The following is a 27,600-nucleotide window of genomic DNA, read 5'->3' as shown; positions in this document are numbered from 1 at the left end:
GCCGACAGTGCAGTGTTTGTCCTGCGGAAACCCCCTGTTACAGGTGACTCTCTCTCTCTCTCTCTCTCTCTCTCTCTCTCTCTCTCTCTCTCGCTCTCTCTCGCTCTCTCTCTCTCTCTCTCTCTCTCTCGCTCTCTCTCTCTCGCTCGCTCTCTCATGGACAGCGGATGAGGAGAGAAAAAGGGGAAACAAAGGAAGTAAAACAGAGGTCACTCTGTTTGAAATGCCTCTCAGCTGTACTTCCTATTTCTTTGGGCCGCTTTGAGAGACGCAAACAGACAGGTTCACACAGCCGGGATGCCAGGGTGACGCAGGGTTCAAGGTAGCGTGGCGTAGTTACTGGATGCCCCTGGGCTCACATGAGAAGGACCACCACATCAGGTCTCACACACACCCCCTATAGCAGTGGTTCCTAACCTTAGCGCCGCGACCTTAAGTGGGGTCGCCTGGAATTCAAATAGTCGCTGTTTTCTTTCTTTCTTTCTTTCTTTCTTTCTTTCTTTGTATTTTTTTTATACCACACACAATTTAATACTACCAAAGATGATTAGGGTCACTTGGATTTTTGTTTGTTTGTTCTGAGTTTAAAGTGATCATCTCTAAGATTTCAGCTTTGTTCTCTTGGGTGACACCTATGGCGATGAGTGGTAATTGCAGGTGACATCCAAAGAGTGTTGCATTACAGTATGTGACATTACTAATGTCACATAATGTCACTATATACTGCAAATGCTTCCATCAATGGACCATAGCCTCAATCAACATTGTGAGTGACTCTTAATTTTATTTGTTTTATTTAGATGAAAATCTTTGAGATTATAACTTTAAATCAGGATTCTGAGAATAACGTCAGAATTCTGCGGGGAAAAATAAACATACTATGTGACATCACTGACGATATTATCGATGGTGTACTGGAATTTGAATGTCTCGGGTCCCTAGATTTTTGTGATGTCAAAGTAGGGTCACGAGCCATAAAAGGTTGGGAACCCCTGCCTATAGTGACTTTCTGTATGTCGCTTTGAAGACCTTTTTCATTGTCAAATCATTTGATTATTCACCTGAGCTCATGATAAATGACAATGTCACCCATGAACATAACATTTTTCGAAAATTATGTTTTTACAAGCTTATACAATATAGCACATACGTAATATGTAAGCACTGCTACAGTAGCAAGCTGTAAGTGACAAGTGTAAGGAAATCCATAACATGTAAGAATCTGTACTCGTTCCCCAATGCACTCCAGTCTACTTAACATGTATTGAAATCGTAGGCTGCTTATGTATATATAACTAGATTATTATTGTAATGTATTGCTTTTATTGCTATATTTCTTTATTGGTTTTATTGTTATATATATAATTAGAATACTTATTATATTATATTATATTATATTATATATTTCAGTAAGGATGGGAGATTACTCTCTATCAGAATGTCACACCTTTTGACAATTCTATGCATACCCAAAATTAATGAACGCAAAACTCTGTTGCCGGGCTTTTAGGCTAAAATAGTAACAGAAATATCAACAACAGATCAAAAGCAATCGTAATAAGTGGATTAATTGATGAGGAATCAGGAGCCGTTGTTCTTCCTTTGTTTTAGAAGCTGTCTCATTCAGACCTTCGTAAATTATATCATCATCATGGACTCACTGAGTGTAAACATCCGCCTCTTCTGCTGGATGTCTGCTCAGAGTGTTTCCACTGTAAATCCTACCTCTCCTCTTCACTCCCCTGGACGTGCACGCACACACACACACACACACACACACACACACACACACACACACACACACACACACATGTGCGCGCATACCTTAGACTCACTCTAGTCTATCCTTCTCAGACTGTTAGATTATTAGATGGCCCAGTAATCTCATCATTCATTTGGGATGAAACCTTGCCATTTTCCTTCAGCTCTATGAATACACTTCTTTGTCTAAAGCTTCAGTTTTGACATCGTGCTGCTGTGTGGTATTTACTGAACTTCAACAGAGACAGAGAGAGAGACACATACAGAGAGAGAGAGACACAGAGAGAGAGAGAGAGACACAGAGAGAGAGAGAGACACAGAGAGAGAGAGAGAGACACATACAGAGAGAGAGAGACACAGAGAGAGAGAGAGACACAGAGAGAGAGAGAGACACAGAGAGAGAGAGAGAGACACATACAGAGAGAGAGAGACACAGAGAGAGATGAGAGGGGAGTTGGAGTTCAGTTCATATCTGACCCATGTGCTCATTTCCTGTACAGCTTCAGATTGGCAGGAAGCCAAGAGCAACAGGTGATCTGTATATAATGTGTGTGCTTTTCTGTATTTCTGCGTATTTGTGTATACAGGATGTGTGTGTGTGTGTGTGTGTGTGTGTGTGTGTGTGTGTGCGTGCGTATGCATGCGTGCGACCGAGCGTGCGCCTGAGAAAGTGTGCTTCGCTGCAGCAGAGAGACAGGAAGTGGGCTGTGTGTGGTGGAGACAGTTCACTGGCGGGCCCGTCTAGCAACGCCTGCTCCTCTTTCAAACCCCCCTCACATAGCCAGCCAGCCAGTGCAGCCGCTCCTCTCTCTCCCTCCTGCCCCTCGCCCCCCTCCGCCCCCTACCTGCTTCTCAATATCAAGCACAGCAGAGACTCTCCACCACCCTTCGCAGAGCCCCTTATATATGTCCATAATGTCCCACACATATTTGCTCCTCCCTCCTCTACACTGCTAGTAAACAGAGACTCCTCCCTCCTCTACACGGCTAGTAAACAGACTCCTCCCTCCTCTACATTGCTAGTAAACACACTCCTCCCTCCTCTACATTGCTAGTAAACAGACTCCTCCCTCCTCTACACTGCTAGTAAACAGACTCCTCCCTCCTCTACACTGCTAGTAAACAGAGACTCCTCCCTCCTCTACATTGCTAGTAAACAGACTCCTCCCTCCTCTACACTGCTAGTAAACAGAGACTCCTCCCTCCTCTACACTGCTAGTAAACATAGACTCCTCCCTCCTCTACACTGCTAGTAAACAGAGACTCCTCCCTCCTCTACACTGCTAGTAAACAGAGTCTCCTCCCTCCTCTACACTGCTAGTAAACAGAGTCTCCTCCCTCCTCTACACTGCTAGTAAACATAGACTCCTCCCTCCTCTACACTGCTAGTAAACAGAGACTTCACCCTCCTCTACACTGCTAGTAAACAGAGACTCCTCCCTCCTCTACACTGCTAGTAAACAGAGACTCCTCCCTCCTCTACACTGCTAGTAAACATAGACACCTCCCTCTTCTACACCGCTAGTAAACAGAGACTCCTCCCTCCTCTACACTGCTAGTAAAGAGAGACTCCTCCCTCCTCTACACCGCTAGTAAAGAGAGACTCCTCCCTCCTCTGCACCGCTAGTAAACAGAGACTCCTCCCTCCTCTACACCGCTAGTAAACAGAGACTCCTCCCTCCTCTACACCGCTAGTAAACAGAGACTCCTCCCTCCTCTACACTGCTAGTAAAGAGAGACTCCTCCCTCTTCTACACCGCTAGTAAAGAGAGACTCCTCCCTCCTCTACACCGCTAGTAAACAGAGACTCCTCCCTCCTCTACACCGCTAGTAAACAGAACTCCTCCCTCCTCTACACTGCTAGTAAACAGAGACTCCTCCCTCCTCTACACTGCTAGTAAAGAGAGACTCCTCCCTCCTCTACACTGCTAGTAAACAGAGACTCCTCCCTCCTCTACACTGCTAGTAAAGAGAGACTCCTCCCTCCTCTACACTGCTAGTAAAGAGAGAGACTCCTCCCTCCTCTACACTGCTAGTAAACAGAAACTCCTCCCTCCTCTACACTGCTAGTAAACAGAGACTCCTCCCTCCTCTACACTGCTAGTAAACAGAGACTCCTCCCTCCTCTACACTGCTAGTAAAGAGAGACTCCTCCCTCCTCTACACTGCTAGTAAACAGAGACTCCTCCCTCCTCTACACTGCTAGTAAACATAGACTCCTCCCTCCTCTACACTGCTAGTAAACAGAGACTCCTCCCTCCTCTACACTGCTAGTAAACAGAGACTCCTCCCTCCTCTACACTGCTAGTAAACAGAGACTCCTCCCTCCTCTACACCGCTAGTAAACAGAACTCCTCCCTCCTCTACACTGCTAGTAAACAGAGACTCCTCCCTCCTCTACACTGCTAGTAAAGAGAGACCTCCCTCCTCTACACTGCTAGTAAACAGAGACTCCTCCCTCCTCTACACTGCTAGTAAAGAGAGACTCCTCCCTCCTCTACACTGCTAGTAAAGAGAGAGACTCCTCCCTCCTCTACACTGCTAGTAAACAGAAACTCCTCCCTCCTCTACACTGCTAGTAAACAGAGACTCCTCCCTCCTCTACACTGCTAGTAAACAGAGACTCCTCCCTCCTCTACACTGCTAGTAAAGAGAGACTCCTCCCTCCTCTACACTGCTAGTAAACAGAGACTCCTCCCTCCTCTACACTGCTAGTAAACAGAGACATATTCGCTTTCAATCGCTACTTGATTTCCCTCTTGCTTGCTCATTTCCTACATGTGCATTCGTATGTTCACGCCTTCTTGTAGATGACATCACTACTGATGAGACATTGACTCAGGACACAAAATTAGCACCAGCCACCAGCCAAATGCTAGTAAAATATGCAAGTGGCTGGTAGAGTTACTTCACCCAAGCGGTCAACAATACAGTGGTAATCTCAATCTATTGAGTGGCTGGTACAATTTTAACATTCACTAGCCATTTGGCCGGTGGACAAAAAAGTTAGTTTTGCGCCCTGCATGGACTATTGACCATCTACCCCAACCCCCTTACTCCACCCTGGTTTCCTTCCTCATTTGCTTTTCATGTGTGTGTGTGTGTGTGTGTGTGTGTGTGTGTGTGTGTGTGTGTGTGTGTGTGTGTGTGTGTGTGTGTGTGTGTGTGTGTGTGTGTGTGTGTGTGTGTGTGTGTGTGTGTGTGTGTGTGTGTGTGTGTGTGTGTGTGTGTGTGTCTATATGTGAATGGAGGCACGTGTTTGCAACATTACATTTAGAGAGCAAGTGATGCACAGCCAAGATGAGAAGATTGACCACAAATCAGATATGACCGTTACAAACTCTGCAGAGCCATATCAATACTGTCTTTTCACACATTCGTGCAGACACACACACACACACACACACACACACACACACACACACACACACACACACACACACCCCTTCCTACACGGTTTCCTTGTAACCAGTGACAAATTGTATAATGTACAGTGATATTGATTATTCGAGAGGAAATGTCATACCAAATTTTATTGATGATACAAATAACTCATCGAACTTCATTGAGAAATACGACACTCCCTGCTTGTGATTGATGAAAGTATGGGAGTGATAGATCCTCTTGCCTCATCTGCCTCCCCAGACCCAAATGTAGTTAGACTGTAATGCAGTGTTGCACCACCATCTGCTGGCAGCACGGTGTCTCTGCAACCTTTGACTAACATGGTTGGTAGTTGTTCATTCACTGTCACCTCTTTTTAGTTCTTTCTTTATTAGCTACGATCAGCAGCTCTATAGGTCACTCTGTCCATCGGTCGGTCGGTCAGTCGGTCGGTTGGTCAGACCACAAAATGTTCACCACCCTTTAGCGGGCACACTTTTCGCCCTAGGAGGCTGACATTTGGCATTGGGGTCAAGTGTGTGTCACCTGTGTGTGTGTATGTGTGTGTGTGTGTGTGTGTGTGTGTGTGTGTGTGTGTGTGTGTGTGTGTGTGTGTGTGTGCGCGTGCGTGTGTGCGTGTGTGAAGGTGTGTGTTTGGCTGAAATGGGTGGGGAGTGGGCGCAAATTTGGAAATGCCCCTGCCATCCTGCATTTTCTGAAATTTGCATATGCGGTCACAGCATATGTGGTCACAGCATATGTGGTCACAGCATATGTGGTCACAGATATTGCGAATCTGCGCTTGTTTCAGATGTTTTTGGGACAGTGGGACAAAGTCATCTTCACAACCAAATGATGTGTTCATTTTGATTCTCCTGTTGCAGTTCCATGTCCCCGTTCAGTATTGACAGCATACGGCGCCCCAGGAGGTCCGAGTCTCCAGACTCCAAAAAGAGACGGATCCACAGGTGTGACTTTGAAGGCTGCAATAAGGTGTACACCAAGAGCTCCCATCTAAAAGCACACCGGAGGACGCATACAGGTCAGTACGTTTGAGTTTGGATGTTTGCATTCTGTGATTGAATTCTACAACCTGGTAAGGTTGTCCAACACTGCCTATGTTTAAATGCTCAGAGGATTCTGCTCTTGATAATGTTACTCCTGTAAGTAAACCGGTTTTGCTTTGACATTGCCTATGTAAATGTAAACGTCAGTCAGACTGAGTCGCTTCCAAGACCTGGCCCAGTTGAGTTTGAATCAAGACCAGGTCCAAAGGTGGTCGAGACCAAGTCAAGACAGCAAATCAAGTCCTATTCACAAATCAAACCCAAAATAGGTAATAATTTGATTGAACATAGATCTGTCGATTGTCAATCCACCTTGTGTGCTGTACACCCTTCAACATCCAATGAATCAATCAATTGACTAATCAGTGGATAGACATGTGAGGACCATTACATACATACAGGTGTTTGAGAGTTTCATTACATACAGGTGTTTGAGAGTTTCATTACATACAGGTGTTTGAGAGTTTCATTACATACGGGTGTTTGAGAGTTTCTACAGGTGAAATCCCTTAAATTGCATTTTTAATAGCTTATTATTAGATAGGAAGAAAAAGTACACATCATAGTGGCTGAGACCAAGACAAGTCCAAGATATTAAAAAAAAAGTATCGGGACTCTGGAAAGACTGAGACCAAACTCAAGTCCTGGCCTGTTCTCTGATCATGAGAAACCCAGTCATATTAAGATGCCTTGATTTATCTCTGATCATCCGGTTTAACCGGGCATGTAAACAACTTACTGCTTTCTCAGACTCACACGGCGTTATATGGTCACATTTCCTCGAAAAGGATAATTGCCTGTAAGACGAAGCAATGTGTGAGGCGTGCCAAGAAGATGACACCTTATTACTCCTGGGATCATCCTTTCTTCTCTGCATTTCAAAGCAACCTGCTGTTACTCATTCATAGAGGGAGGGGGTATCTGGTGGAAGGGGTCAGACTGTTCTACCTGTGGACAGTTAACTGGTTTATTCATGGGTCACAGGGATACTCAGTCACCAAGTATCGAAGGTTAACCCGACTCAGAAATGCGATCTCCAAGTTGCTGAGCACATGCTGTACTTTGTGTGTCCCTCTGCAGGGGAAAAGCCATACAAATGCACCTGGGACGGCTGCACGTGGAAGTTTGCCCGTTCTGACGAGCTGACCCGGCATTACAGGAAACACACGGGGGTCAAACCCTTCAAGTGTGCAGACTGCGACCGCAGCTTCTCCAGGTCTGACCACTTGGCCCTGCACCGGCGGAGACACATGCTGGTCTGAGCCAGATGGAGGGGGAGAGAGAGAGAGAGAGAGCGAGAGAAAGAGAGAGAGAGAGAGATACTGAACGCATGGATGGAATAGACACACACATTATACACAGGCAGCCGGGGGAGCGGGGTCTCCCTCCAAATGTGCTTCAGCGGGCCTGGACGCACACACACGCAAGCACACACACACACACACACACACACACGCATGCACGCACACACACACACACACACACACACACACACACACACACACACACACACTCATCTGTCGCAATGCGAGAAGAGGGAGCGGTGCACAGAGCTTGTCGAGCACAAAACAGGGTCGCTTCTGGATCCGCGCTGGGCTGGAAGGAACGGACCGGACGACAGGATCTTTTATTGTCGTTGTTGTTTGGAGTATCATGGAGATCTGTCTTTTACAGCACTGTTCGTAAATGTTTCACTTAGATTTTTAAGATGAACTCGTACTCTTCATTTGGACAAAAAAAATGCAATCGCAACCGTTTGTTCTTGGTATCTTTCTTTTGATTATCGTTCAAATGGCTGCTTTTCAGGCGTTCATAATGTGAAAGCCCCCGGTGTTTCCAATGGATTTGCTGTGCGCGCTCTTTTGAACCAGGCCAAACTGAGGCCTGGATTGGACCACAGGAAAAGGACTTTGGCCTTGTTCTATTGGCAACTAGTGTTGTTGCACAGTGCCCTGCTAGAGCGCTGCCCCCCCCCTCGTGAGTCTGAATCATGACCAGCAGAGGGCACTATCTCATCACAGATGGTTTTCTTGCCTGCTGGAACCTGCTGGTATATGGAAGTTCACCTGATAAGCTGGTGATATAGAGGCTAAAAGAAGGCTGGTATTTCACCTATCCCAAGGCCAGGCACACCAACCGATCAGATTGAATCATATAGCCACGACCAGAATAGAGCATCAGCAACCTCAACGCATAAACACATCCATACATAACACAAGATGTTGGCCTGCTTCTTATATTCGGTATGTTTTATTTCAAACAAGGGAAACTGGACATGCGTACCACCACACCAGCAGAGAAACCTGTTATTTGTGGTCCACTCACAGGGTTGGATAGACCCTCCCCCCCGCCAGATCACATCAATGCTATCCTTTATGTTGAGCCTCTTGAAAGCATTTTCTTAACAAACAAACAAAAGAAAAAGAAAAAAATCTTTGGTGCATTTTGTGCTGTGATTAGCAATCAGTAAAGTGCAATCTTATAGGGTAAATATTATTTGAGTATGACAACTTTTTGTTTATTGTATCTTGCTTTTTTTGGTTATGCCTGCTTTGATTACAGTATGTTTAACTCCGAAAAATCAGCCCCTCATGTACAATGAACTTTGAAACAATCAGTGAACATATCCAGTATGTGAAAAAACATAGAGGCACCTTACAGACTCACACTTTCATATTCTTTCCCATCCTATCTGCTTTATTGTTGAGCTCCGTTTTCCCAGCTGCTTTTTGACAGTGGAAGGAATTTGCGTTGTGGTCGTGTACAACAGCGTTGACTGAAGCTGACATTGAGCCCGGCTGCAGCATTACAGGGATAGTGTGGTTTCTGATGTACAATACAGAAGAGCAATACATTGTGAACAAGATGATGGGAAGGTAGACCGCCCTCCTCTGTGTTCTGTGTGCTGATGTCAATGAGGGCCGGCCATCCTGGACGACTTTCCTGTCGTGCCACCTCCTTTTACTCTACACCGCCACTCCCTCTGTTACTGATTGGTTGGTAGCTCCAGCACAAGTCTCTAGTCTGATGCTTCTGTCTACTTTGCACCTGAAAGCAGCACAGCCTTAGATAGGGAGTTACTCCAAATCATCTTACAATTATTTTCTTGGTCTCATCTACCAAAAAAAACAAAAAGTCACTTGAAATGTTGTCACCTCAGATCAGATTACTCTGATTTATCTGAGATTTGGGTATGATAAAATGCTGTAATGTAGAGGACTCACACAAACACACATTATGTACAACTTACATACAGTACAGGGATACTTGCATACAGTACACATGTTCATGTGTAGGCATGTGCAAAGTCTGGCCCGGGGGCCAGTTGCGGCTGCGGACCGATTGTTAATGGACTGCGGCGTGTCTCTCAAAACACACTATATGTGGCCCTCCACACAGTATTGGTTAATCAAGCAAGTTCACTTTGTGTTTTTCCATTCACATAACGATGACAGCACTATCATACCTTTTGTAGACAAGCACCAAGTAGGAACAACGAAGGCAGAACTAATGTTTTCAGATGGTAAATGAAATCTTTAGAGTAGGCAACAATTCTATTGTATGTGTTTTTGTTTATAACCCATATGATGCGAAAATCAGCTGGCCCCCAGGTATTTTCACATGATCTAATCTGGCCCCCATTTGAAAAGGTATGGACACCCCTGCTCATGTGCTTACAGGACATTTGGTAATGGTTTCATATCAGTTTATTGCCAGATAGAGATACTTCTAATGGCTAAAAACATCACTAAACATGAATCAAAGATTTGCATAAATATTCCGTTTTATGGTCATAATAACAGACATTTGACAAGTATATCCTGTTAAACACCTAATACTGTGTAAGAGCTGCAGACATAAACCTAGAGTACCAGACCAACCCATATAATGCGATAGTGCTGCTAAATGCAGTTTTTGGACTAAGGCCAGTAAATGAAAATCATAACCTTTTTGATAATAGCACATTGCAAACCATATGCACACACACATATACACACATACCCGCACACTCGAATACAATGTCCTCACTTTCAGTAACAAATCCAGGAAGTCTGTTCCACACATGCACCCATGTATGCGACTCCCCTTTGATATAATGAAGAATGTTGTCATATTTATGTATATTATTTGTGCACATGTCATTATGCCCAGTTGTATTATCATTTTGGCAAAAGCATATCAGCACCTTGTTTGTTTATTAGTATGATTTTCAAATTATTTTATTTCAGATGTCAATTTATACGCAAATAATCATCATCATATTTTATCATCCATATTCTGTGTAAAAGCATTTTATGATTGAGGGGCACTTCATCATTGCATATAACTCTTTTCTGTAAAAAGGATCTTTTGAAATGTTGTAATATATGTGATAGTGGAGATAAAACTTATTACCAAGTTCTACAGGCTGTATATACATTGGAAAAATAGGGCTTTTGATTAGTAGATGCAGGAAATACATTTATACATGTAAAGTCTTTTTCAGAGACTGTAATTTATCTAATTTGATATACAGTGAAATGGGGCTAATGGTATCCATCCTGTAAATTATCATATGTGATGTTATGTAACAGTTTGCTTATTTTGGGTTGTGGTTAACTAATTTCATGTTCATGTTTCAATCATTCTTTCCCAAGGCTGAACCAGTGTTTGCTATAATCAAAAAATAATTTATATACATTGACCATATCAAGGTACTCAATTCCCTGTGTTGCTACTTTGCCATACCTGGACAAGAAATTATATTGATCAAGCACATAACAACAACAACAACCCATGTACCCTTGTATTCAGTATATGACTTTGCATGCCTTAATCCAACAATTTTTTCTTAACAATTCAAATTGACTTGAAGATGGCTATGAGTGTGTCTAGTGTCTACAGGACAGGGTGTATTGTATTTTCCCTCCAGCATATTTCCTAATTTTAAAGCATAATTTTGTAACGGTAACCAGGGTCAAAGTTATGCAATAACAATTAATAGTGCCTCATATCACAAACTTGTAATATGAACTGCTCTGTGCAGCGTTTCCATTTCAGCACGTGTGCTCAAATTAATACATTTCAGATGGGAAACCATGAATTTTGGAAAAGCACATACACCATTATGCAAATCTGACCTCTAATGTTTCACTTTCTTTTGGCACTGAGCCTTATGCCATGTTTCAGATGCAGCATCCTCCCACAGCATTTTCACAGGCTGTTTATACCCACCATTATTACTTTGCTTGCAATAAGTCACTCCCTCTTAGGGGAACAACACCGAATGATGAAGGTCTCTTGATGTTTCAGATTCAACACAGTAATTCCATTGAAGATAATGAGGAATCTTCTACTGAATATACTGTGGCCTGGATCGTAGAGTGGCTCCTTTGTGAATGAATACTGATCTTACACGTCTCTATCAGTTCAATATCTATTGACTTTCTGTGTAACATCTGCCTTTCTTTTCCTGCTTTTGAAATTTTAAGTAGTGAAGCCAATGCCTATGTTTCAAGTTTTCTGATATTACGTACAGTAATCGTCGTTCCTGTATTTATGTAAAGTGAGTGTATTGTAAATATATTCAGATCTTTTCACTCTTACCGTAAAAATTGTGATATTGCTCAGCATTGCTTCAAAAGGGAGATTCTGCTCATGGAATTCCACGTCTGCAAAAGAAAATTTTTAATCCTAATATTTTTCAAACGTCCAAGAACAGGCGTCCTTCTCCGTTATGTTTTTCTTTTCTCCGAGAGTTGTTTAAGTATCCAGTCAGTGTTTTGCCTTTTTCTCTGTGTTTTTCATATGGATGGAGCTGTGAAATTAAAATAAGTTCAAACATATACATGTATATTAATATGAATGGAGGCATGAAGGTTAATAAAGTTGCATTTTGTATGTAACACGCTGGTATGAAGCTAGTTGCTATGTATGACTGATGTGGATGGCATGTGGTTTTGATGTCACTTAGACATGTGAGTACTGTACTCACATTCCCTGGCATTCAGAAACCTAATCTTAGTATTAGGGAAGCCATTTCAAATGATAGCTACATTTAGTTGTGCACAGCTTCCAGAGTGCATCTGATTACAACAGGGACAGGAAAACATCCTGGACTTACACCATAGGTCTACAAGACGCTCATTTCAATACCAGAAAACATGTTTGAGACCTTGAAATCCCCTCTCTCTCTCTCTCTCTCTCTCTCTCTCTCTCTCTCTCTCTCTCTCTCTCTCTCTCTCTCTCTCTCTCTCTCTCTCTCTCTCTCTCTCTCTCTCTCTCTCTCTCTCTCTCTCTCTCTCTCTCTCTCTCTCTCTCTCTCTCTCTCTCACACACACACATTTAGCATTATGCACACTTAAGTATCACAAGTCAAAAATGAAGATATAAGCTGTTTAAGCCCTGTCCTTTGTTGTTACCTGGTACCAACAGAGAATGTAATTCTAGGAACTGGCATGTTTTAACACAGCGTGTAGTGTGAACATCATTTCTGAGAATAAGGCACACTTTAAAGCAGTGGTCCTCAACATGGGCTCCGGGGACCACCAAGGGGTCCTTGAGGGGGTTCCAGGGGGTCCCCAGCAAATTGATGAATTGTTAAACTTCAGCATTATTTAATGTACATGACGTCAACACAGAGAATGTAGAAGAATTGATCATGGTTTCTCTGTTATCTCTCTGCCTGCAATACAGACATAGTCATGGAGTTCTGGACAGAATTATATGTAACAATAAAGAATGTCACATTTGGGTTCAAGAGACAAAACGTCATCAAATGGGGGGTCCGGGGCCCCAATGTGGACTAAAGTAGGGGTCCATGATAGGAAAAGGGTTGAGGATCACGGCTTTAAAGGGGCTTGCCTCCTGCATGCGTCCAGCACAGTCTCTACAGCGCCGCACTATAACCGGATCTGGATGAATGTATCTGTCAACTGGTAACGGATTCAGATGATTACAATAACAAGGGTTCAATTCCCAGGCCGCAAAGCGTTTTTGGTCTATATATCGCATGCGTGATTCATCACCCACATGAAAACTCCTGAGTATAGCCTCAGCCTGTGCTGTACAAGCAGAGCCCAATCAAAGGGAACATAATAGCAAGTAACAGCGATCCAACAACAACCTTTCCAATCCCCACAAGGAACTTTACCCGTTCTCGGGACAAGCTCAAACACCTTCCCTGGTTGGTGCAGCAGGCACGTCTTGGCACCCCCCATTGTCAGTTCTTTCCTCTATGACTCATTTCACTGACACTTTTCCAGAGCCATGAAGAAGAAAAGACAAAATGTTGGTTTGTTTTAATTGAGCACTCTAGAAAAGCCAACAAGCTGTGCCAATGGTGACCTCTTTTGCAAACACTGGGTCCAAATAGTGGGACAGAGTGATCCAAATAGTGAGACAGAGTTGGATAGAACTTCCAAAAACAACTGTACTGTGGGTGAGGTAAAACCGGGGCATCTGATAAAGGAATGGCTTTTGTGGATCAGTTTTTAATTTATATCAAGCTGAAACAGCAAACCTATCTATCGCTGTCAACTCCCACACACATTCCATCAAAAAGCTCAGCAGATTCTCTTCTCTTCTCTTCTCTTCTCTTCTCTTCTCTTCTCTTCTCTTCTCTCCTCTTCATCTAGTATTTATAATTCAGAATCATTTCTAATTCAGGACAGGACGGACAAACCTTGTCTTTATGTCACAATGCACCAATGCATGTACATATGCATTATATACACACAGAGGTGCAGTGAAATGTGCCCTCTGCATTTTTCCCATCCTGGCTCGTCCTCCTCCTCGGGCTGGCCAGGAGTGGTGGGCAGCTGCAGTGAAGCGGCCCGGGGACCAACTTCTTCCAACCACTGCTGGTCAGTCGACGATCTTCTTGCAGGTTTTTAGTGGGGGTCTAGTCTCTCAAGCCAGACTGTCTCTTCTACATTCTGCGAATGCATCGTAGACAGTCTGTACTTCAAGCTGGGAAAACTTGGCCAAAGCAGAAAGGGAAACTAATGAGCGATGATAGGCAGATGCCCCGGGTGTCCCGCCTAAACGCAGGTGATACGGGACATCTGCTCGTATTTCTCCAATCACCTGCATCGGTTCGAACTTCCTCCGGTCTGTTTCCCCCCCAACTTCCTTTGACCAGACTCTGTGGGTGTGAAGTACAGACTGTATATGATGCATTCGCAGAATGTAGAAGAAAAAGGGCCTTTTCAGTGCCAACAGCGTCCCAGGTGAGAACGGAATCCAGGACCTTCTTGCTGTGAGGCGAGAGTACAAGGCAAGAACGCTACCATTGCGCCACCGTGCCCCCAACTTAGCCCTTATAAGGTTAGTTTAGAGGGAATAACTATACTATATTATCATTCATATTCACTGGCTGAACTCTCAAGCCTTTGTCTACATCCTTGCCTAAATCCATTTATCCTACCTGCTATTTCTGTACAAGTTTATTCCACCTAGTATTTGCCAGCTTGCTACTACCCAGTTCTTCAGTGCTTCTGTTAGCAATGTCAAAACTGTAGGGCACCCAAAAAAAGTGCATAAACTGTAAAGCATAAATAACTGCAAACGCACGTCTGTTTTCCATGTAAATATTGATCAAATCAACATCAATACCACTAATAGGTCGTTTTTTTTTAGTCAGTCACCAATTACATTTAAGAGGTATCTGGTGTTGTGATGAGGACAGAAATGCATATGGAGTGATATAATGCAGTAAAAGTGTTGTAAAAAAAACTTCTCAGAGCAACAAAACATTATTTTACAAATCCGACATTCAAAAATAAATATTCAACACAAAACTTTTATTTGGAATTTCACTCGGATGGCCAGATGGCTGTATTACCACATATTGATTTAGGGCTACATCTTTATGTTCTCAAGCTACGACACAAAATAATGTAACACTTTACATGTGTTGTTGTCAACAATTATTGTGAGTATATCTTTAAAAAAAGTATGGCAATAATTCAATGGCACAGTCTACACTGAATCGTAACTGATGACAGTGTAGACTGTAACAATATTATTATAATTTGATCCTTCTTAGACTCTGCCTAAAAAAAATTATAACGAAACAGTCTCTGCAGTTTAAAATAGAACGTTTGAAATCTTACACCCAAATACAATCAGTGGATCTTATGCTTAAACAGCAGATACAAAATATATACATCTTAACAAATGATATGAACTTGAAATAATTATGCTCATACAGACTCAGATTATAAAGGAATTTGGTCATAAATAGAAATATTTTCTTACAACACCCAGAAATTGCTATATTTCGGGGAAATATTAAAGCCAAGAAAGGGCAGCAAACATCCAGTATCATTTTTGCAGTGTAGAGTACCCGATAAAACAAAATGGCCCGAAAGGGCAGATTTGTTTCTTCATTCATAAATAAAATATGAAAAGGCACTTTGAAAAGGTGGAAGAATAAATGATATTGTTTTCATATAGTATTCAAAAAAACCAAAAGCATGCACAGATGTACTGAAGGGCAGGTGTTCAGTCCAAAGACAGGCTAGTGTTATAATGTTTGCATTGTACACCGCTCCGAAACCACTTGTGAAGTCAACTATCTACCTAATGCTGCGACCCAATGCATGAAACCACAACATTCTCAAGATGAGTCATGATTATAGTACAAAATGGTCTATCGTAATAACTTTCACAACAGGGGAACGGTGATAAGTCAAACATATCATTGAAATGCATGTTCAGAAAACACGATATGGGAGTCTCGTACTCAGGACGTTTGTAGTTATCTTTCAGCAGTGACTATCACTTCTCCCATACCAGTTTTAAAATGACAGGTTTTGTTGTTGAAGCTTCTAGAGGACATGGATTAGTCTAAGCAAGACTAGGTGAAGATGTGCGAGGCAGTTCAATGCCAAGAGCTTCAGTAATTGCTCTCTTCATAAAATTAAAGTAAACTGAAATTCTAAAGAATGTAATTTTTCCATTGATGCCAAAAACGTTCATATTGAGTGTTCACGGGGGTCATGAAATAGCTTTAGAAGACAATCAGGCAGGTGCTTAAAATGCCATTTGGAATTATCCGTGCACCTGCCTGAAAGAAATGGAAACACTTTCTGTAATGACCATATCTGCGTTATATTATGAGGGCATTTACAAAGACATTGAATGTACTGAAGAGTAGCCATAAGGCAGTCAAAATGAACGTGATTACAGACACAAATATTATCTCAGTCCTATTATCTGATACCAATGTCTTCCAGTGCCATGGAAGACTTCTACATGTTGTTTTTCTTTGGGTAGAGTTGTCCTCAGTGGGAGCTGAACCCTGGCAGTGTTAGTGTCTTGCTGCATTTAGCTACTGAGCTGACCACATGGGCCACAAGCTCGCAAACTGTGTAAACTATTTATTCAACTATATTTATTCTTCAGAATCTGCAATCTTTGGGGCATCTGGGTAGGCCTACTGTAGGTAAAAGCACTCGCCTGTCACCGCGGAGACCCGGGTTCAATTCCCGGCTGCGGTACTTCCGGCTTGGTCAGATGTTCCTACCGACACAAACACAATTGGCCGTGTCTGCGGGTGGTAAGCCAGTCAGGTATGAGTCCTGGTCACTGCACTGGCGCCTCCTCTGGTCGGTCGGGGCGCCTGTTCAGGGGAGAAGGTAAGTGGGGGGAATAGCGTGATCCGCCCATGCGCTGCGTCCTGCTGGTGATCAAACTCCATTCTGTCAGGTGAAAAGAAGCAGCTGCCGATTGCACATGTATCGGAGGAAGCATGTGCTAGTCTACAACCCTCCTCAAATCAGCAGAGGGGGTGGAGCAACGACCGGGACAGCAGGGCGAATTGGCCAAGTACAATGGGGAGAAAATCGTAGAGAAAAAATATATATATAAAAAAGAACGAATCTGCAATCTTTGAGGAAATCCAGTAACTACTTGCTGTATTACCTACTCCTTATATTACACACATATCTCATTATTCCTTTGGCCTATTGGCCATACCAACATATCACTTGACCTTACAAATCGTAACAACAACAATTTATCCACTTCTGTGCTCACGACTATTTTCTTATGCAATTAAATGAATTATAGAAATGCCTTGATGATGCATTATGATCTATACAGAAAAAAAGAGATTGGCATTTATTCATGACCTTATTGGAGATAATGACTTAATCTATTATTTAATGTTATTCACTGCAAAGGAAGTTAAAAATATAATAAAAATGTACCAGATACGTCATTTCTGATTTTTGATGATTTCCTGAAAAATCCCCCCAACATTGGGGCACACATCTGAAAACACAAGACAAAGGCAACATTTGAGCTTTTTAAAAGAAAAGAAACAACAACTATTATTTGTGGGCCAGCACTGCTACGAATATCTCCACTGGGGAGTAAGTGGTCTATCCACAGTGTTCTGTTTGATTTCTTAATATTTAAGTGCCAGTTCTTTGTCAAATTATTTCATATCGCAATGAAAACAAATTGGTTACTGATGAACTTGAATTAGGGCAGGAGGGGGTTTCTAGCTCTGGTGCCTCTTCATGTGCAGGGCCAGGTGGTCGGAGCGGGAGAAGGAGCGGTTACACACGCCACACTGGAAAGGCTTGGCCCCGGTGTGTTTCCTGAAATGGCGCGTCAGCTCGTCAGAACGAGCAAAGCGCCACTCACACCCCTCCCAGGAGCACTGGTACGGCTTCTCTCCTGCAACGCAACAAACAAAATGAATCAGATAACACAGTCTTCAGATAAGACAGTTTCCCCTCTCGGATGCAATAAATAACATTATTCCCCACCACTGAATATTCCCTTCATACCTCAAATAACCATTCCAACTGATTTTGATATATAGTGAGGAAGCTCCCGCTGTACTTCAACATGCACTTCAACTGCGAGCCATAAATCATAGTGTTTCCAGTCTTTTCCTTTGCCCTCTTTAAGAGAGCTACAGGGGTGATATGATTTGACAGCATGCAAGATGTGGGCCAGGTCTGTCAGTCGGCCAGAATGCATCTGCATGCCAAGTGCATTCTTCTGCCTGGCAACACAACAAACGCACCCCAAAATAAGAGGTGAGTCTCAATAACACCCTTTTACATTGGCTTAATATGGATTGCTTTTACAGTACCTGTGTGGGTCCGTAGATGGGCTTTTAAATGAGAAGACTTGGTGTATACTTTCTTGCATCCTAAAGAAGAAAAAGGGAACCTCAGGTTATTATATACGTGATGATGTAGCTGGAGATGTCTTCAAATATGAACAACTTCTTTTTACATTTCAGCTCGCTAGTGCTAAAGAGATGTGAATTCAACTCTACTGTTACTGTGCTGCATTGATTATACGGTAGATTCACCTGGGACGTCACAGTGGTGAATCCTCCGTCTCTCCAGGTCAGGATTATTCCTGCGGTTATACTTGAGTGGTGCAGACTGGGCCATCACCGGGGACAGTGGGCCGACACCCAACGTGGTCGGGACTGGAGTTAAGCTTGAATTCTGGACAGGCCCACGACCTGAGCTCTGGACTAATCCAACATTGGAATTCAGGTCAGGAGCCAGATCTGGGCTTTGGATTGGCGCTAGACTGGAATTCTGGCCTGGACCGACATGGGTCTGAAAAGTCAATTTGGAGGCGATGCTGGCTTGGTAGGAGGGAGGCGGGGAGAGGTTGTGAAGTAGCTCTTTCCCCCTGTCTGGACTCGCGGGCTCAGAGTTGGGCGGAGAAGGTGGCAGATAGGTCGGCCTCCGATGATGGCTTAAACGTGGCGAAAACGGATAGCCATCGCTCTGCGGACCGCTTACGGGTTTAACAGAATTCTGCACTGGGCCAAGGTGGACGCTCCTAAGCGGAAGACTTAACGGAGCCATGGGGACGCCGCTGCCACGCAGGTCGGAGTTCACCTGTGATCCGTGAACGAGCTGCTCCAGGTCAGAGTTCAAAAGCTGAAACAGGGGGACCTCCTGAAAGTCCACAGAGGGCATCTCCTGTTTGATGAAAAAGTTACCGCTCGTTGCGTCTGCTGCACTGAAAACACCCGGGTACTCTGGGACTGTTGGCGGTACCCTGTTGCCCTGACAAGCAGGGTGGATCAGGGAGTGGGACAGAGGTTCTGTCTTGATGGGTCTCATAGGCCTGCAGAGACCGGGGTGCAGGTAGGTGACATCAGGGAGGAGCAGGCTCATGTTGACGCTGTAAGGGGACCCCAGGTCCTCGGTGAAAGAGGGCTCCATCATTAGTGCACCGTCCCTGCACAACCTCTTGGACTCTACCACCCCCTGTGGATGAGGAGCCAGGTAGCTGTCCATCTCTGATTGACCCTGGGAAGTAAGAGAGATCATAATTAGGTTTCTACAGTTACAGTATGTATGGCATTCCAAATGCAAGGACATTACAAAAATGGGATGATCAGCATGAAAAAGCATATCCACTTTACTATTATTGACTCAGGCTCCCATATGGCTTCCTGAAATAACCCAATCCAGGCATATTTCTTCCTTGCACACTTGATATTGTGACAGAAAGATGACCATGTTTATAGTCAGCAGTGAAACATTTATCATTGGACACTGAATTCCCCAATGGCCTTATGTTACATTCCTCTCCCGTAAAACCATTCATCCCAGGGCCCAAAAAAAGACCAGCTGACTAAGGCAAAACCAGGACCAGAATTGCTCACCAGTCTCCACTGATGCTGAAGCATCGTGCGACTTCACAAAACAACAAAGTATATCCAGCATTTTTTTTTTTGGTGGGGGCCTGCCTGAAGCTGTACTTGTGTACTCTAGCACATCAAAGAACTTCTCCCCTCCCCTGCCTCCGTCGCTTTTACAAGCAGCCGCCCTTCTGAAGCGCTCCTGCCTAAGCTGTATGGAAATCCATGGCTGAAATTAGAACATCCAGTTGCTCTTCTGCAGCGCAATGCATCTTCCTCCCAAGTTTCGGGAACGGGTGCAACGTTTCATATCCCAGCCACGCACTGCCTGCATACGATTAAAGCGAAGCCTATTCCAGTTTTGCCTGCTGGGCACACAACCTGCTTGTTCAGTGAACGGAAGGTCAGCATCGGCTCAGAGATCCTAAAGCTCACAATTTTGGCCACTGATGATGGGACAGTGGCCATGTTTATTACACCAAGAATCGCGCCTCTATATTAGGGCTATCCATTCTGACAACAAGCCTTGCTGTTAGTGCTGATCAGCTCTATCAATATGCCATCTCTCTACACCAGATCTCTATTTGTAAGGAGGTTAACAGTAATTACCACGACGACAGTGATGCTTTGGCACAGAATTCTATCTCGGGGAAAATGATAATGCAATTTCCTACCAAATTGTAATCGTGAAAGGAAGAAGTTTCCGTGGTCGCATCCCTCGTGTTGCAGCTGAGCACTTGTCCATGATCTTCACCTCTGAGCCCGTCAGTGGCTGTCAGTGGTGCGGCTTTACGGAGAGACGGCGCGTCCTGCTGGCCCGGAGCGACCCAAACATTATTCCTTAACACAGCGGCCATAAACGCAGAGGTACTGTCTAGCTACCCGAAATCTTTTAGAAAATAAACCGGGCATATGTATTTTCTTGTATGGAAACAAACTGTACGAGCCAGGCGCGGGCAGCTGTCAAGCGTTCATTCTCTCTATTTTGCGCTGGCTTGTCAAATTACGCAACTGCGTGATATCAGCGCGTCTGCAGGGCGGGGCTGAACATGGAGAAAATAAACAGGACAAGTAGACCATGATCGGGATACACCTAGCCTAGTGTTAATGAATACCTTTGCGAGTTTAGACGGCCGAGGCTAAAGCAAAGAGCAGGTGGGGATAAAGGAGTTATTTTGGGAGATTAACCTGTCAAGTGTTTGTGTCAATAAATGAGCCATTACATTATTCCACAATCAAAGGAAACCATATTGTGAGTCACTGGTTCAGCATCTCATGTGAGTGTTGCACATGGTGTTGCTGCACAGTCTCGTGTTGAACAGGCTATACCTCTTCTTCAACTTTGTCATGATGAATTGTTTCCATTGGTCACCTGGTCACACAGGCCCAGCAGACCTTTGAGAGTCATAGGCTATGTAGACAATTAATTGCGCTGTCTTCATTCTTTCAGGTGTTGAAAAGAGGGTGTAACTTGGGGGGTGGGGGTGGGGGGTATCATGGGTAACACTTTTTAATAAGGGTGCGTTAATTAAAGGTTAGGTAATGCTTAATCATGCTTATAACCCTTAGTTAAGGCTTATTAACTGTTAGTTAACCAACTCTAACCATAATACTAACCCTAAACCTATATTAAATAATGCACTACTACAAACATGAACACTAACAGTAGCCTAAAGGATTACTAACTTGACAAAATAGTTAACTGTTAATTAAGGGTTAGTTAACTAACCCTTAATTAATGTAGCTACCCTTATTGTTAAGTGTTACCAATGCTGGTTCTTTTGCTTATTTTTCTAAAACTGATTCAGCCTTGTTCAATCTCCACATTGCAAAACAAACACATAGGTGTTCCTAGAAACAGACTATACCTTTGTTTAAGGATATAGGCTGCAATACTCAAATGTATCGTTTTTGTTTATTTTCATTATTTTTTTAAAATTAGTATTAGTATTATTTTAAATCACATTAGCTTTATCCCATGCCTGCTGCCTCCACAGTGAAACAAGTCAGTATAGAGTTCCCCTGCGTCTTATACTTGTTATTTACACGGGTAGGAGTACTGTATGATGGTCTTTAGAGCCATCATTCAGTGGGTCCTGGTCTGGCATGTTAAAAACGCCACTGCAGTGCAGCTGTCTGTCAGGACTGCATACTTGATGCCAACATTCCAGGGCCAGCAGTGAAGTCTGCAGAGATACTGGCAGGGGATGTTTCAATCAAAATAGCATTTCACTCAAACACATTTGTGTGACATACTTACATTGGTCTATGATGGCCTGGACTGCGTCGTGCGGCCTTGAGTTAGAGTCCTATTGGGGAAATTAACTAAAATTGCATTCAATTTGGACTTCTCCTCCTTAGGCTACTTACCTCTTGTTGTGACTCTGGAGGAACGTTTAAGATGTGGTGTTTGTTTTGGAAGTTTTTTCTTAATGTCCTTGGATGCACTCTGAACATTTGGCTCAGCAATGAATAAGAATCAGTAATCCACCTCCAGCACTGTTGAGATCACAGTGACAGTGGCTTTGTACGTCAGCTTTGATTAAGACAACAAAATTGACTTGTCAGTGTTTTTTTTCCCACACAGGTGTATGGCAGTGTTGGCCCATGTCAGTGGTAGTGATGGTGCAACATGTTGGAACTGGAAACACAGGTATGCCTCTGTGTTGGCACGGCAAACAAAAGATGATGTGGAAAAGACAGGGTTAATCACCCCAAACACACACCGCACAATAGGTAGCTAATAGCACTTTAACATGCAGAAATGTGCATGAGAATGTGTGAAGAGGAATCGAAATCTCTCTATCTGTCTCTCTCTCTCTCTGTCTCCTACACACCCGCACACGCACACACACACACGAATGTACAGTACACACAAACATTCACATGCAAAAAATAAATGACTGTGTGTGTGTGTGTGTGTGTGTGTGTGAGAGAGAGAGAGAGAGAGGGAGAGAGAGAGGTGATTTTGAAACGTGACATTCAACGCCACTCCCTCTCATGTTTTTCTTCAGGCAGTTTTTGTTCTCTTTCTGCTATTCAAATATTGAACCTCTGTGCAGTTTACAATCATTAATAACAAGGTTGCCTCTTCCTTGACTGAACAAGTTTTATGTGTAAGCAACATTATGTGAAACCTGGAAAATGTCTTTATATAGGACATCCGGATAATGGAAAACAAAAATAGGCTTGATGCATTATACCTCGTACACCGGCTTAAGTGGTCTATAATCTGAAAATTTGTAGCCTTTTCATAAGAAGTATGAGATTTAAAAAATCCAATCATAACTACTTAGCCCTGAGATATTCTTATTTTGTGATTATTTATTTCATTTGATTAATGCTATTCAAAAAAGATTCAGATGAAAAAAACTGGATCGCATTAAATTTAGAATATTTAATAACAACAGCAGCAGCAACAACAACAACAACAACAACAACAACAACAACAACAATAATAATAATATGTATTCTGAATTCTAATTGAAACTAGGTTGATGTTAATTTAGGTTAAAAAAACAACTTTATTACGTTCATATTTTTCATGATAGTTTAAAGTTGAAACATATTCAAAATGGTTGCTGATCATCCAATTAGGCTCTCTGACTGATTGCCTGTCAGGTGACCTTTCAAAGTGCAATGTAAATCCACGGACGTCTCAGCTGCACGACGAGCAACTGTCATTCTTGGCCCTGGCTCTTCCTGTTCAGCGAATGTGAGCTGAGCCCTCCTCCATATCCCCCATATTAAAACCTCACAATATGCCCAACAACTGCCCAGCAGAGGAGAGGGAATGCACGGTATGTGCTTACAGCATCACAACTCACTCATCTCACATGGACTAATATGGCCAGGCCCAAGTGTGGATAGGATAATTAGCACATGCAGCACATTGCTACTGTAAGCGCAGTGTTTTTCATTTTGAAAGGATAAATGAGAATGAGAAGATCCCATTTTTTGGTGTGTATTTATGTTCAATTCTCACATGAGTGATACATGATATTGTGTGAGTATGTGTATGCAGTTATCTCATCTCTGTCTCTCTGTGAATGAAGTTACAGTAGCTACCGGTACATGTTTTCAGACACCAGTGTAACATAAGAAATAGAAACAAACCCTAGTTATGCTCTATATATAGGCTATCTTGCAGCAGGTGCTTGGCATACCCACCAGAGGGCAATGGTCAGCTGTAGTAGAGCTGCATTTTTGTAGCTCTGTACTAGAGGACAACTGCGGAGCATTCAAAGTAACTCTGTTAATTCACACCAGTGGTATGTTTAATAGCCAGTGAGGAGAACAGGTATGGGATGCTATTTTACGCAATAAACTGACAGTTACTTTTAGTAGGATTTAGATTTTTTTTAATCAGGCTTGATGACAAAATACATACAAGCTAGCCTATGAGAGCTGCCATAGGCAAAACTAATGCCTGTCATCAAACAAAATCACCTTTTGTATTAACATAATAAGAATGATTTAAAAAACCTTCATCTAATACACATTTTCTTTGACATCCTATGTTTTCTTTGGGGACGAGAGCACTCTGAATCATAATGAATGTATTAGATGCCAGCTATTATAAAGACTGCCCTTGAAAAAATACCAAGAATCAATAATTTCTTCTATGACTTTATTATTTCGTCTGAAGTTTGGCTGTGTTACAAGCCTGGCTTGTTGACTCTGTGCAGCATTTATCTGATCTGACACCATTTCATTAGGCACAGTAATCATTTCCATAGTCCGCAACATTAGAGTACTCCTGTTTGTAAAACAGCAGATGAGGCTAATGCCGTTCTCTGGGGAGAAATTCAATATAATTTGTTAATTAAATGGAATAATTTAATTACAGTAACTTAGAAAGCATTCATCAATATAATCGTTTCTGGAGCCACCATTATAATTGAGGTTTAAGTGAAAACAAGTCCGTTTCTAATGTTGGTAATGTGCTGACATACTTCTCATTTGTTCCTCTCTCTGATCTTCCACCATGCCATTTCTCCCGTGTTTTTGTTTGATATGCAGCCATACCACATCAGCAAGACCAAACCATTTATTACAGCCATTTAATTTAACCTCTCTACAGGCATGGACAAGAGGACAGAGATGATAGCACAGCCGCCCTGAAAGACTCGCTGTTCTAGCTTCTAATCTGATCCTCTCTGCTGCCCTTTCATAAAGACACCAGAGTATTACCCTGACTCCAAACATACCTCTGCCATTTAAACTGTCTTGGATTTCACCACAAAGACGACCAAATAGAGTCCAATTCATTCTCCTGGGCCCAAATAATAAAACATAATTTTAGTCTAATCTGCCTGAAGAATGTCCTCTGTTTGAAGTTGACAGTGGTCTATCTTCTGGGAGGAATAATGGGCTTTTGAGTGGAGCGGGAGAGGCCACTGAGGTAAGCCTGTCGAGGGTCTGCACCTTACAGGTGTGCCCTTGGACAGACAACCTGCTCGTTGTTCTAGAGAAAGAGGGGGGACAGCCAGACTGAAAGAATTCATCTGCCGGTTGAAACTTTACGAGGCGCTGGAATGAACAGTACCACTCTGGACTCTCAAATCACCTTGTAGAGAAATTGACCCGAACAAAGAGACACTGGTCTGTGGTAATTCTGCCTGTCTGATATAGCTGACAAAATTCTTGTCATTAAAGTTTTATCATTTTGTTTGACAAGTTTCTGAAAGTGGCCTTGGTGTAATCTGTTTGATTTGGAGAACTGCATTGGTGACAAACTTACTGACAGTTATTGTCTAGAAATGTAAACGCACACTCCTCATATAGTGTGGGCTTTGTGCTGTATGCCTGCAGGGATCTCAATAATACAAGCCTAGTTAGCCCACATGGACATTGAGATCTTGTGTGCCCATTGATTATGAAGTTAAACATTTATTTGCTAATCATTTTTGGTTAAAGTGTAGCTATTTATCAGCGATGTGAGATAGTTATTCAGTGTCCTCCAAAGACTAACTGAATCTCTGCTCCATTTGTCAAACTTCTCTCTGACTTTCATGGGGCCTATTAATTGAGCAGAGAAGTCTGTTCCTCTCTAAACATGGCGTTGAAAGCTGCTGAACAGCTGTCCCAGCTCTGGAGAATCATATGGAAGAATGCATTATCGGCCTTGTTTGAATATTCCCGTAGATTTGGAATAATCAGGCAGCTATTCAGCAGCGAGATGGCCAGGCACAGATGCCCAAGCACAGCTGAGGGGAGCGCTCGGGGTGTAATGCCACTGAATCAGGAGTAAACACGGGCATAATGGAGGTGTGCTGCTTTCTGCTTACTGTACTTACTGGACACAATGGCCAAGACATTTTTATTCTCCCTTTCTCCCTCTTCTTTTTTCCTGCCCGGTTCAAGGTGATCTGAGCTTTGCATATGGTTGATTAATCTTATTGCACAGTAGCAAACATTGATCACAGAAATGATTAGAAATGCATTAGTCAGCAGGCTGTGTGGAGTGGTTGGCTTTAAGTGCTGGTGCCAAGCCATTTTCCATAGGTGTCCATGTTTTTAATTCTGTTATATAGAATTTTGCAAATGGATGCATGCACGCCGCCCAAATACAGCATCAAAGCTTTAATGCAGACAGACGTAATTTAATCTCCTGGATGGCAGGCCTGATGGACTCTGTAGAGAAGGCATCCCTGCTAAATTCATTATGCTAAAAGTTGCTAGATCTCACTAGCTGATGAGAGGGAGACGGAATAGCATAACCTGTGTTTTGTGCTATACACCAAATCCTGGCCCTGAATTTGCTATGATGACTATGAAGGGAGCCTCTAACCTGAGTGTTTTACATTATTTCCCCACACAGTTTAGAGTTACCCAGGTGATTGGTGCCAACTTCTATACTGTATGCAGTAGCCGGCTACTTTAGATAATTTGATTTAATTTAAAATCTAAAGTTGTATTCTGTTTGTTTCCAGACTAATACAGTAAGTCACATACAGTACATTCAATGCATATTATAGCGGACCGCCGGACCCCTAATAACCCACATGAGGCACATTCATTCAAATACTGCCGTTAAGCATTTGAAAAGTGACACTGCCACCTAGTGAATCATCTTATCGAAGAGAAAATGTTTTCTGACACTCTTTAATTTGAGGGTGATCCATTATCCATTTGATCAAAATGCTGTTGCTTGCTCTCTATCAGCGGTACCGCTCTCTGCCTTGATCCCAAGCCCGCTTTTGAATGCATTCAGAATTTTCCCTGACCCGACTGAAAGCCCTTCTCCTCACTCAGTACTCATCTAACCATTAGCCAAAGTCCTTCTTTATTCGCCAACATTTCTTTGCTTCTCCTGGTTTCTGAGGTCATTATGCAAGTTCACTATACATGCCTTTAAGCTTTTAGATGCATTTTGGCCTCGAATGCCAATACCAAAGACATTAAGACACTCTAGGATAAAATTATATTTCGCAGGGATCATATAGGCATAGAGGGATGTCAGTCTAATGATGGTATCAGTTAATTACTCCATGATTTAATTACTAAAACGTGAAACCATTTATTGTAGTCAGTTTATAGCATAGAGAACTGTCTATCCAACTGTCTATCCAAACAGGTGTGTATATATATACTCAAAGTTTCTTCTTCTTTTTTTTGCTTTTTGCTTTAATCAATTAGTAGTTTAAATATAAACCATCTATCATGCAAATCAGTTGGTATGTCCAATTTTGCAAACAATAAAATGCACTTGATTAGTTAACAAAGGGACACCTTCACAATGAAAGAGCATGACATCCTTTTAGCAGC

The 27,600-nt window shown here is 42.8% G+C and overlaps 2 protein-coding genes across 3 annotated transcripts in view; one reads left to right on the top strand and one right to left on the bottom strand.

The window, feature by feature from the left end:
* Positions 1–12,058, top strand: part of klf12b (Kruppel like factor 12b) — a gene marked incomplete at its 5' end in the record, with an annotated part of 58,337 nt that extends 46,279 nt beyond the window's left edge. For both annotated transcript variants that reach the window (XM_083639474.1, XM_083639475.1), the window contains 2 exons: positions 6,030–6,187; positions 7,293–12,058. In XM_083639474.1, the coding sequence (XP_083495600.1) occupies positions 6,030–6,187; positions 7,293–7,474 (340 nt within the window). In that variant the 3' untranslated portion in view covers positions 7,475–12,058. The remainder of the gene's footprint in view (positions 1–6,029; positions 6,188–7,292) is intronic.
* A 2,918-nt stretch (positions 12,059–14,976) lies between these two features.
* Positions 14,977–20,805, bottom strand: klf5b (Kruppel like factor 5b). The gene is made up of 4 exons (XM_083638785.1): positions 20,505–20,805; positions 18,532–19,495; positions 18,307–18,366; positions 14,977–17,882 (listed from the first exon to the last, which is right to left on the bottom strand). The coding sequence occupies exons 1-4, from the start codon at positions 20,685–20,687 to the stop codon at positions 17,704–17,706; spliced, it is 1,386 nt and encodes a 461-aa protein (XP_083494911.1). The 5' UTR covers positions 20,688–20,805; the 3' UTR covers positions 14,977–17,703.
* Positions 20,806–27,600: the final 6,795 nt, after the last annotated feature.

This window comes from Poromitra crassiceps, assembly GCF_964638095.1.
Source record: "Poromitra crassiceps genome assembly, chromosome: 6".
In the NCBI taxonomy this organism is placed as follows: domain Eukaryota; kingdom Metazoa; phylum Chordata; class Actinopteri; order Beryciformes; family Melamphaidae; genus Poromitra; species Poromitra crassiceps.
The sequence above is the reverse complement of the archived record's forward strand: the minus strand, read 5'-3'. Positions and strand labels throughout refer to the sequence as shown.

Coding starts and splice junctions, on each gene's coding strand:
- klf5b (XM_083638785.1), bottom strand. CDS start 20,687: ATGGCCGCTGTGTTAAGGAATAATGTTTGGGTCGCTCCGGGCCAGCAG. Junction 19,496..20,504: donor CCTTTCACGATTACAATTTG/GTAGGAAATTGC, acceptor CTTACTTCCCAG/GGTCAATCAGAGATGGACAG. Junction 17,883..18,306: donor CCATCTACGGACCCACACAG/GTACTGTAAAAG, acceptor GTTGCGTTGCAG/GAGAGAAGCCGTACCAGTGC.